The following is a 12350-nucleotide window of genomic DNA, read 5'->3' on the forward strand; positions in this document are numbered from 1 at the left end:
GTAGGCAGTCTTAGTGATGGAGTGGATAGGGGGGTCGGAAGCTCAGCTCAGGGTCAAATAGGATGCCAAAGTTGCGAATGGTCTGGTTCAGCCTCAGACAGTATCCAGGGAGAGAGATGGAGTTGGTGGCTAGGGAACTACATAGAAAAACGCAGACAAAGCCCATTCCGACCACACTGTGGTCCGGTGCGTTAAGGGCGATGTAACATGTTTATTCCAAGACAACCTGCCACATGGTAAAACATACACAAGCTACACACATCTTTACCCTTCACTACTGTCTCAAGTGAGTTGTACAGAAATGAATTACTAATTGTAGCATTTTACTCAAGGGACAGGCATTTAAATCCAACTCACAAATATGCAAGTTCAGTCATTCTCATTGAATTAAAAAAAAAAGCCCCCATTCTTTGGCTTGTGGTTTACTGTTTACGTCTCGTCTGCATTACTGTATATTGTTTCCTTGGAAGGGAAGAAAAGATGAGAAGAAGCAGGAAGCAGCCCCTCTTCCCTGACGGTGGTGGGGTTGCAAGCGATGAATCAAGCATTTTTCTGCAATGGATCAATCAGATGAGCTCACAGCCCGGCCTGACGTCGGGTCTGCGAGAACTGGGCGTTCCCCAACTGGGTGGAAGGAGCCGAGCCTCCCATCTACCGGGGCAGGGGAAGCAGCTCGGCTGAACGTCCTGATTCGCTCCTGCAGTTCAGAAGCCCTGCCCTCCTTCTCAAATAAAACTACCTCTGGGCTCAAGCTGCAGAGCTGCAACCGACAAGTGGCAATACATACACAAAAATACAAAACATCCAGACTGCTAGCTCTGAAAAACGGGATAGCCAAGTAAATTTAGGATCAAAAAGTAGAGAGGGGCGGGGGGGAACAGATAAGATTTCGGTAACTGATCCACTGTTTAAAAGGTGCAGTGTGTGAATTTCCACATGGATCTCAACACGGGGATGCAGAAGGTAAGTGCGACAGGATTTTCCTGACACTTAATTACGGACAACATTTCGCCCCTGGTTGACATAAGTGACAGGATCTCTGTCGGGTTTCACTAGTTCATGGATAAGAGGTTTTACAATGAATTTATTGGGTGGGGAAAATTCTAACTTTCACATCACCTTGTTTGGGATTAATTTCTCTTTTCAGTTTATGCTGCTTTTAATGTTAATTATTGGGACCGGTTTTGGTGATTATAAGAGCCCCCATCACAAGGTACAGCTCCAAACTCCCTTTCCCTATTACCAGCATCTCAGCAATGGCTTGCTATCCTGCTTGTCCCTTGCCTGTTGCTGCACGGGGTTGGAAACTACCTATTGTATCATTCCCAGCCTCAGCGTGACATTCAGAGAAACTGGGAGGAAAGGGAGCCCCTTCTCAGCCGCGAGCTGTGGTCCCGAATGAGAGAGGAGTTACATTTAGCACAAAGGGAGTATTTGCTATTGAAGATAAGTGAAAGGCTTTTTTATGCAGTGACTGCGAGCACAGGGCTGCCGTCTGCTATCGTACACATTAAGGGTGCTATCTTGGCTTTCCACAGGTTGTCAGGAAGAGGAGTGCCGCCAAAAGTTCCCTTTTCCCAAGCAGTTAACAAAACAAAATATTTGCTTTGGACCAGCGATTTCCTGAATCTATCTGTTAGCTAGAAGTTGGCGGTCGGTTCTCGTTTTCACGCACCGAAAAGCTATTTTACTTCATTCTGTCCCCGCGACGGGACCGCTGGAAGGCAAGCGACGGCCCGGGAGGAACGGTTGGGCACAGCCCCAAGGTGTCCCGGTGATTGCGCCGTGTTACTTGGTGTCTTGGTAGACCGAGCCTGTGAAACTGACGAGTGTTAGTTGCAGCCGGTCAGTGACCCCGAGGCTTTCTCGGGTCCCAAATCCAGCCAGTTTCGCTGTAGGACACTTCCCAAAGTTCTAGTCTGTGATCCAAGGTCACGCTTCTCCATCCTCTCATAAAACTTTTGTTAAAAACTTTAATTAATGTTGTTTTAGAGGTGATTGAATGGTCGCGTTGTCTCTGTTGACAGCCTCTACTTTCACCCCGCGCCAGAACTTGAATGTGTAATCTCGGTTGGCACTTCGGCAGTAGTGAGGAAGCACGGCAGTGGCCCAGTCCTATCCCATGGCACTAATAGAAGAGCAGCCAGTTCTCCCACAACATTCCCCCTTCAACCAACGCTGCCAAAAAAATGGATCAATTGCTTATTAATCTAATTTGCTGTTTGTAGGACCTTGTGTGCAAAATGTGTGTCCACCTACATAACAACAATTTAAAGTAATTTATTGTATGTGAAAACATGAGATGCAAGTCCTCCTTTCCTTCAGAGATCAGAGTCATTGTTGTAAAGTCACAAAAGTATATTTTACGCCTCGCTACCTCTCTTTCCTCCTTTAAGACGCTCCTTAAAACCTGCCTCTTTTGACCAAGCTTTTGGTCACCTGCCCTAATTTATCCTTATGCGGCTTGGTGTCAAATTTTTGGACTTACAATACTCCTGTGCAGCGCCTTGGGACGTCTTACTGCGTTAAAGGCGCTATATAAATACAAGTTGTTGTTGTCGAAGTTGTTGTAAATTGAAATGTGCAACTGACAGAATAGGTGGTTGAAGAAAGCTTTTTTTTCGATAAGCTTTTCACAATTAATAAAACCAATGGATTCACCACAGGTGCTAGAATTTTGTTTAAATTAAACTTGTTTTGATTTCAAGAGCCAGGTTTGCACAGACTTGTGCATTGGGATCTGTCTCCTGCAGTCATTTTAAAGAAACACACATTCCTGGCACCAACCGGAGTGGCTGTGTGTGGGCAGGAATGCTCGCTACCCATTTACCACTTTTTAGCTCAGGCTGTTAGGCACTTGTATCTGAAGCTGAAACTTGGTGTGTGGGAAAGTAACTGCACAGCCAGCAGGCACCAAATAAATGGAAGTACTGCAGTCATTACTCTATCCCAATGCCTGCAGCAGTCACGTGGGATTTGTTTTTAGTAAGTCATCGGCCCAAATTTTGCTGTGGCAGGGCATCTAATGGTGTCTGCCATTAGTCAGACACGTTTAGGTTTCAAAAATGTTTATGTGGCAAGTTGCTGAAAGTGCGATCTGATAATGGCGCAGCGAGGGAAACAGGGCATCTGGGACATCAGTGGTAACAACAGAAAATGCTGGAAAAACTCAGCAGGTCAGGCAACATCTGTGGAGAGAAATTTGAGTTGACGTTTCGGGTTGAACCCTTCAAAACTGGAAAGAAAAGAAAATAGATCGAAGGCAGGGCTGCGATCGGACAAAAGAAGTGAAAGAAACAGAAGAAGTAAAAGAGACAATAAAAGGTATACGAAGCTAGACGAGATGGTAATAGGCTGAGATTAGGTGTAAAGTGTACTGGCAGGGCAAGAGATAGCTGCCAGGTGTGAGAGAGAAACAAAAGGAAAGGGGGGGGGGGAAAGGAGTGGAAAAATATCAGAAAAAATGTAATAGGGGCCGAGGTTATGATCTGAAATTGTTGAACTCGATATTAAGTCCGGAAGGCTGCAGAGTGCCTAATCGGAAGATGAGGTGCTGTTCCTCGAGTTTACGTTGAGCTTCCGTGGAACAATACAAGAGGCCAAGGACGGTGAGGTCCGAGTGGGAATGGAGCGGTGAATTAAAATGACAGGCGACCGGAAGCTCGGGGTCACCCTTATGCACTGAACGGAGGTGTTCCGCAAAGCAGTCACCCAATCTGCGTTTGGTCTCCCCAATGTAGAGGAGATCGCATCGTGAGCAGCGAATACAGTATACTAGATTGCGAGAAGTACAAGTAAATCGCTGTTTCACCTGGAAGGGGTGTTTGGGGCCCTGGACAGTGGGAAGGGGGGAGGTATAGGGGCAGGTGTTACATCTCCTCCGCTTGCACGGGAAGGTGCCAGGGGAAGGGCTGTTTGGGGTGATAGAGGAGTGGACTAGGGTGTCTCGGAGGGAGTGGTCCCTACGGAATGCTGAAAGGGGAGGGGAGGGGAAGATACATTTGGTGGTGGGATCACTTTGGAGGTAGCGGAAATGCTGGAGGATGATCCGTTGAATGTGGAGGCTGGTGGGGTGAAAGGTGAGGACAAGGGGAACCCTATCGTGGTTCCGGGAGGGAGGGGCGGGGTGAGGGCAGAAGTGCGGGAGATAGAACTGACATGGTCGAGGGCAGTGTCAACCACGGTGGAGGGGAATCCTCGGTTGCGGAAAAAGGAAGACATGTCTGAAGCACTGGTGTGGAAGGTGGCATCGTCGGAGCAGATACGGCGGAGACAGAGAAACTGGGAGAATGGAATAGAGTCCTTACAGGAGGCGGGGTGGGAGGAAGTGTAGTCCAGGTAGCTGTGGGAGTCAGTGGGCTTGTAGTGACATCAGTGAACCGTGTATATCCTTAACCAATCAGATTGAAGGATTGAGAACTATACAACGCAAGGACTGAGAAGGAAGTATGAACTAGAGTGGGTGAATTCAATGCCAAATCAGGTACAGAAAGAGAAATAAAGAGAGGGAAAGAAAGATTGGATTGAAAGAAAGAAAAAAGAGACTGGAAAGAAAAGTAAAAAGAAATGTAAAAAATTTGAAATTAATACCTAAAGGAATGAGACTCCACATTTGTAATAGTTAATTTTCAGTGCCAGAGAGGTTGCCTGGCAATAATTGACACTTATCACACCATTAAAAGGGTACTTAGACTTGAAATGACAAGACATAACTTTCTGTGGTAAGTTTAATTCATATCTACCATGCAAATACAGCAACTTCATGCCATTCGATGCTGTTCAATGGTGAGGCAGACAGTGAGATGCCATTTTGGTGAAGCTAACAGTGGAGTGGCACATCTCAGACAGCAACTTTTGGATATTGGCATTTAACACGCATCTGCTCCTCACCTGAAGTTGCTGCACCATTTCCGCATAAATAACAGCGGGCACCATTAGTCTCATCATTATTTTGACAGCATTATCAGTGCTGTCAAAAGTGAGTTGTCACTTTATCTATCTACCTACCTACCTATCTATCTATCTATCTATCTATCTATCTATCTATCTATCTATCTACATACCTATCTATCTACATACCTATCTATCTATCTATCTACATACCTATCTATCTATCTATCTATCTATCTACATACCTATCTATCTATCTATCTATCTATCTGCATACCTATCTATCTATCTATCTATCTACATACCTATCTATCTATCTATCTATCTATCTACATACCTATCTATCTATCTATCTACATACCTATCTATCTATCTATCTATCTACATACCTATCTATCTATCTATCTATCTATCTACATACCTATCTATCTATCTATCTATCTATCTACATACCTATCTATCTATCTATCTATCTACATACCTATCTACCTCAATTATATGTGTGCAGTTGTATTTAAGTTGTTACTCAGAGCCAAGTATTCGGCTGTGGCTATTACCAATGGCTGTGGAAGATTGGTACAGGTCAGTGAGTGCAAAAGGGCTTTGCTGGTCTGTACAGCTTAGCCTACTGATGGGCCAAAGACATGGCTGCCTCCAGCACCATCCTCGGAAGCACCTGTGAAAACTATCTCATCTGGCCACTCTCGGACCCTCAAGGCGCTCCGATTAATTTAGTGCACCGTTGCTATGAAGCAGGGGTTGTTGTTGACATCGGCTCAGTAAACAAATTGTGGAGTAAGGAGAGTGCAAGGCAGCATAAACGAGTATCTCCTGGTAAAAAAGGAAACCCTACACATCGCAGCAAGGAAAGGAGGCAAGGGCAAGAGTGACGATACAAAGACGGTTTGCCTTTACCTTCTTTTGTAACCCTGGGCCTTCACCCTGGTAGTGGTCAGGTCAGGATGCTTGACAGGACAACTGCTCAGCAGATGCTGTTAGAATAGTTGCCACCAATTTTCTAAATGCTAAAATATATAAATCAAACAACAAAAGTCAATTTTTTGTAATTGTTCACTTTTTTCTCCACATGAATTCTGTATCCTATGGTGTAGAGACATTAATTATTTGGGTTTTCTGTGAACTTTCAACAGCAGCAAAACAGATATCCAAATTCAAACCATGGTCTTCCCACCACCACAACCCGCCATTCCGCACGCCCGTACCCCCCCCCCCCCGCCCGCAGCTCCGAGCCCCCACCCCAGCTCCACCATATCCTTCCTCCTGTCTGGTTTTTGGACTTGGCTAAAGGTGACAACCCAATTTGGTAGCAGCTTGCACATCCTATCTGATGAGTATAGGATTCCGCATGAATGCAGTTACAATTTTCTGAATGGCCTGGGCAGACAGCATGGAGATTTACTGTCCACCTGGATTATGTGGCCAAAGGTTGCAGGCCTGGGAATCCCACTGGTGTACACTTGAGTGCTCATGCCAACATACGCACACAAGGCTGAGCCCAAATGCTACCGCTCCCACATTGTCTGCAGTTATTCTGTGGTCTGTGTACAGTGTGGAGTGACCTCTCACTTGAGGGTGAAATTAGGGGGCTATCGCTGGTAATATAGAGCTTATTTAAACCAACGATGCGTTATAGCTGCAGCATTAGGCTTCATTCATGTAACGCCTCTTCACCGTGGTGTTGAAGTGTAGATATTTCAGGACACTTCAGTCTGGTATGAGGAGATTCAGAATGAGAAAGGGGTGTTGGCTCATCCTGCTCCCTTCAGTGACTTGGAACTTCAGCTGTCACAGTTAGTTATGAATCTCTAATACAAAAGCAAAGTACTGTGGATGCTGGAAATCTGAAATAAAAACAGAAAATGCTGGAAATACTCAGCAGGCCAGGCAGCATCTGTGGAGAGAGAAACAGAGTCAATGTTTCAAGTCGATGACCTTTCATTAGAAATGGAAAAAGTTAGAGGTATAACAGGTTTTAAGCAAGTGCAGGGGCAGGGAAAGGGGGGAGGGGAGGAAACAACAGAAGGGAAGGTCTGTGATAGGATGGAAAGCACAAGAGATTAAGAGACAAAAGGGATGGTGATGCAAGGCAAAAGGAAAGGTCATTGACCTGAAACGTTAACTCTGTTTCTCTCTTCACAGATGCTGCCCAACCTGCTGAGTATTTCCAGCATTTTCTGTTTTTATTTTAGTTATAAATCTCTATTTACACTTAAGGCGGAAATGTACTTTTTTAAAATTGAGAAATCAGGATGAAGGGTCAAGGCTAATAACTCAGGACACCACCAAGGTTGAGAAGAGTAAAAGGGAAGTAATGATGGGTAGGTAATGATCATTGTAAGTTTTAAAAACCTAAAGATTGTAAGAAAGATAAAGATCCTAGGGAAAGATAAGTTACAGTAAAAGGCTATGCAATAAGTCTTGATTTCAAGACTGTAGGGAAGGGGAAGAACATGTAAGGTGATGTTGAGATACCGCGGCAAACGTGGGAGTCGAGACCAGAGTTGGTGAAACACAACTGCTTTAATCAACCTCATGGCAAAGAGGAACTGGAAAAGCCCACTCATCCACTTAAATACTCCCCAGACAGGAAGTGCTCCCGGCAGCCTGTCCCTGCAGGAAACAAGTTGCTGGAGGAAAGGGCCCCCGGCTGGGGGTGTCTGCTTAAACTGTCCGTGCCGCCGTGAGCAGATTATGTCCAGTGGTGGCGTGTCGCCACAGAGCTCCCCCCAGAATCCGCTTAGGAGGAGTGGACGAGTCATGACGGTGGTCTGATGGTTCTGCCGGAGCGGCTCTGAGTGGTCGCCGGTCTAGTTGGTGGGGCCGGGCGGTTCGCCGCCGGCTGTGCTGGCTTGCTGGCGGGACAGCCTCTAGTTGGAGGCCGGGCCACGGGGACCTGTTCCCCTGGTTCTGTGTGTGCTGGTTTGAGCCGGTCGATGGAGACTGTGTCGACCCTGTCGCCGAGTCGCAGCTTGAAGTCCTTGTCCCCAGTTTGTAGTTCCTCGTACGGTCCATCGTACGGGGGTCGCAGGGGCCCGCGGTGCGCGTCGTGTCGCACGAAGACGAAGCGCGCCTGCTGTAAGTTTGGCGGGACGTGCGGTGCGAGTTCGCCGTGTCAGTTGACCGGAAGTGGGGCGAACTGCTGAGCAGAAGAGAAAGAGTTGAGCCGCTGCTGTTCGGCCGACCAAGGCGTGGTGGCCTCCAGAAGGAATTCGCCTGGGACGCGCAGCGGTTGTCCGTAGACTAACTCTGCTGCCGAGGACTGGAGGTCTTCCTTGACCGCGGTGCGTAGGCCTAGTAGCACCCACGGTAGGCGGTCATTCCAGGTACTGTCCTGCAGACCGGCGCGGAGTGAGGCCTTGAGTGACCTGTGGAAGCGTTCACACAGCCCATTGGCCTGCGGGTGGTACGCCGTGGTTCGGTGGAGCGTCACCCTGAGGTTGCGTGCTGTGGCCGTCCAGAGTTCGGAGGTGAACTGGGCACCTCTGTCGGAGGTTATGTCGGCTGGTACGCCGAACCTTGCGACCCAGGTGTTAACGAACGCCCTGGCGATGTCGGCTGTAGTGGTGGAGGGCAGCGGCACTGCCTCAGGCCAGCGTGTGTAGCGGTCGACCATCGTGAGGCGATAAGTTTGGCCTTGCGATGGCGGCAGAGGACCGACGATGTCGACGTGTACGTGGTCGAAGCGGCGGCTGGGTACCTCGAAGTCTCCCAGGGGTGCTTTTGTGTGTAGCTGTACCTTAGCCCGTTGGCAGGCGAGGCAGGAGGTGGCCCAAGTCCGAACATCTTTGCTGAGGCCGCGCCAGACGAAACGCTGGGAGAGGAGTTTGACGGATGCGCGGGCACCCGGATGGGAGAGCGCGTGTAGCGTGTCGAAGATGCGGCGGTGCCAGGTTGCAGAGACGACCGGCCTGGGTTGGCCGAGTGAGACGTCGCAAGTGACTGCCGTGGCTTCAGGCCCGTGCGCGACCTTGGCTAGGCGTAGCCCTGGCAGGCTGGTAGCCACCGAGAGGAGGTCTGGGTCCGTGAGCTGGGCCGCTGCTAGTTGCGCGTAGTCGACCGCGAGGTGATTCGCGCAGATGGCGGGACGGGAAAGGCAGTCGGTGACAACGTTGTCTCTACCGGAGATGTGCTGGATGTCCGTAGTAAACTCGGACATGGCCGCGAGCTGGCGTTGCTGCCTAGCGGACCAGTGTTCGGTGTGCTTGGCCATCGCGTATGTGAGCGGCTTATGGTCCACGTACGCGGTGAAGGGGCGGCCTTCCAGGAGGAACCTGAAATGGCGGACCGACAGGTGGAGCGCGAGAAGCTCGCAGTCGAAAGTAGAGTATTTGACCTCCGGGGGGCGCAGTTGGCGGCTGTAGAAGGCAGGCGGCTGTAGAAGGCAAGTGGCTGCCACGCGCCATTGACCCACTGCTCGAACACGGCACCGACCGCGTGGTCGGAGGCGTCGGTAGTGAGCGCGACCCGGGCATCGGCCCTCAGGTGCACGAGCAGGGTGGCGTCGGCGAGCGTGTTTTTGGTGGCGTCGAAGGCGGCTGACGTGTCAGTGGTCCAGGCTACGTCCATCTTGCCGGATTTACCTCAGAGGGAGTCGTATAGGGGCTTCATGAGGGCTGCAGCTCTGGGGATGAACCTGTTGTAGAAGTTCACCATCCCGAGGAACTCCTGGAGGCCCTTGATGGTTTTGGGGCGGGGGAATTGCTGGACGGCCTGCACCTTGTTGGGCAGGGGGACGGCCCCAGCAGGGGTGATGTGGTGACCGAGAAAATCGATCTCAGTTAGGCCGAATTGGCACTTCGCCGGGCTGAGGATGAGCCCGTGTTGGGCTAGGCGCCCGAACAGGATACAAAGGTGTTCGAGGTGTTCCCGTTTGGAGGAGCTGGCCACGAGAATGTCATCTAGGTAGATGAATAGGAAGTTCAGGTCCCGGAGGACTGAGTCCATAAGGCGCTGGAAAGCCTGGGCTGCATTCTTGAGGCCGAAGGGCATCCTCAGGAACTCGAACAGGCCGAATGGGGTGATGACGGCCGTTTTGGGGATGTCCGCGGGGTGTACGGGGACTTGGTGGTAACCGCGCACCAGGTCGACCTTGGAAAAGACGGTTCGTCCGGCCAGTCGGGCCGAGAAGTCCTGGATGTGTGGCACCGGGTATTGGTCGGGGGTGGTGGCGTCGTTGAGGCAGTGGTAGTCCCCGCAAGGGCGCCAGCCTCCGCCGGGCTTGGGGGCGATGTGGGGGGGCGAGGCCCAAGGGCTGCTGGAGCGGCAGATGATGCCGAGTTGTTCCATGGTGGTGAACTCGGCCCGTGCGATTTCCAGCTTGGCCGGGTTGAGTCTGCGGGCGTGGGCAGAAACCGGGGGGCCGGTGGTGGGGATATAGTGCTCCACACCGTATTTGGCGGCTTTGGCCGAAAAGGTCGGGTTAGTGAGGGCGGGAAACTCGGCTAGAAGTGCCGAGTAGTCATCTGTCACTCTGGCGAGGCAGTAGGTCATCAGGCCGGCCGAACGGGCCGGGGTGAATGCGCCGGGGATGGGGGCCATAGTGTTGATGTCGACGAGGCGGTGCCTCGGAATGTCGACAAGGAGGCCGTGGGCGCGTAGGAAGTCGGCGCCGATGAGTGGGCAGAGGACCCTGGCTGTGAGGAACTCCCAGCGGTAGCGGCGGCCTGCGAGGTCGAGCGTGACCATGCGGGTGCCATATGTGCGGATGTCAGAGCCATTGGCTGCGGCCAGCGTGATACCCCGTGCGCCGCGTTGGATTTCAAGGGCGGAGGCGGAGGTGATGCTGTGCTGGGCCCCTGTGTCGCACAGAAATCGGCGGTTGGTTCTGTCGTCGGTGACGTACAGTAGAGGCCCCTTTTGCCCCGCGGCCATCGCGGGGGCCGGTGCGGGGGGGGGTTTGAAAGTGCACGGTGGCGTGCAGCGTTGGGCCCTAGTGCCAAAACGGGTGTGGTAGTAACAGTGACCCAGAGTGGTAGGGCGGTCGGGCCTAGTGGGCCGGGAAGACCGCGTGGTCGTTGCCGTGAGGTCGGGCGCAACGTCGCGAGCGGACTGCGCAGAGAGCAGCCAGTCGGCCTTTTCGGCTATCTCATTCAGGTCCGTGGAGTCAGACTCCACAATGAGCAGGCGGATGCTGGCGGGGAGCTGCCGAATGAAAAGCGTGCGAAAGAGGGCGCCGGTGTTTTTGTCGTCCGAGAGGGACAGCATGTGGGAAAGCAGATCCGACGGTGAAGCATCACCAAGGCCGGGGAGGTCAAGGAGTTGGCAGTTGCGCTGGTAAGAGGACGTTTGAAATTTTTTAAGGAGCGCAGCCTTCAGATGTTCGTACTTGCCTTCCACTGGTGGATCCTGCAGCGCTGTCCAAACTTTGGGGACTGTGGCGTAGGTGAGAGAGGAGACGAGGTGGTCGTACTTTGTGGCGTCGACTGTAATGTGTTTCAGCCGGAATCTGGACTCAGCTTGAACAAACCAGGCTTCGGCCAGGTTCTCCCAAACGTCCGGTAGTTTAACCGTGACTGTGTTTGTATCCGCCATGCTAGCTTAGGATTCGTCCTGAGCATCGGGGTCACCAGTGTTGAGATACCGCGGCAAACGTGGGAGTCGAGACCAGAGTTAGTAAAACACAACTGCTTTAATCAACCTCATGGCAAAGAGGAACTGGAAAAGCCCGCGCATCCACTTAAAATACTCCCCAGACAGGAAGTGCTCCCGGCAGCCTGACCCTGCGGGAAACAAGTTGCTGGAGGAAAGGGCCCCCGGCTGGGGGCGTCTGCTTAAACTGTCCGTGCCGCCATGAGCGGATTATGTCCAGTGGTGGCGTGTCGCCACAGTGACATATTTAGAGCTCAGGAGAGCAAGAAAGGAGCGTTCAGAGAAGCACTGACCATATTATAGTATCAATAAAATAAAGAAGGTTATGACAGTGGAGGGACAGAGGTTGGACCCTCGAGGTTAAAGAACGCTCCTCTGTACAGGAGTGTAAGAGGTGGGGGGGGGGTGGGGGCGGAATCAAGAACCACCATAGACATGGCAGCAATGTTCAAGTTGTGAATAGTGAGTTGAAGAGATCTCCGTGTGAAGTATCTCTCGCACACCTTCTGCTTGTGAGCAGACTCCTGGCTGTGAATGCACATATCAGTGAAAGTGAACATGTCAGGAATGCATGTCGGTGGTGAATGATGGAGTAGCATAGCGTTCATTCTGCACGCATTTCGGGAGCCACGGCTCACTGTGTAACTGCAGGCCAAGAACACAGCTAAACCTGGTCCATACTAGAACCTTCCCTCTGCACCTGTCTGTGGAAATCCTCCATTCATTTGACAGTATTATTTTGATATTTAGGGGTTTAGGACCCAGGGGAGATCGTTGTTTAGCGGCCGGGATTCGGTTGCATAGTTCTAGCTATTATTATCAAAGCACCCTTTTGTCACCTTGTAGTGATG

General features: G+C 51.0%; 1 protein-coding gene across 1 annotated transcript in view; it reads left to right on the plus strand.

Moving 5' to 3' along the window:
* The first annotated feature begins 745 nt into the window (after positions 1-745).
* Positions 746-12350, plus strand: part of lmcd1 (LIM and cysteine-rich domains 1) — a 99699-nt gene continuing 88094 nt past the window's right edge. Inside the window, exon 1 of the mRNA XM_086001377.1 lies at positions 746-963. Coding sequence (XP_085857503.1) covers positions 937-963 — 27 coding nt within the window. The 5' untranslated portion in view covers positions 746-936. The remainder of the gene's footprint in view (positions 964-12350) is intronic.

Source organism: Somniosus microcephalus, chromosome 11 (assembly GCF_052327205.1).
Source record: "Somniosus microcephalus isolate GS21.2 chromosome 11, FLI_Smic_1.0, whole genome shotgun sequence".
Lineage (NCBI taxonomy): Eukaryota > Metazoa > Chordata > Chondrichthyes > Squaliformes > Somniosidae > Somniosus > Somniosus microcephalus.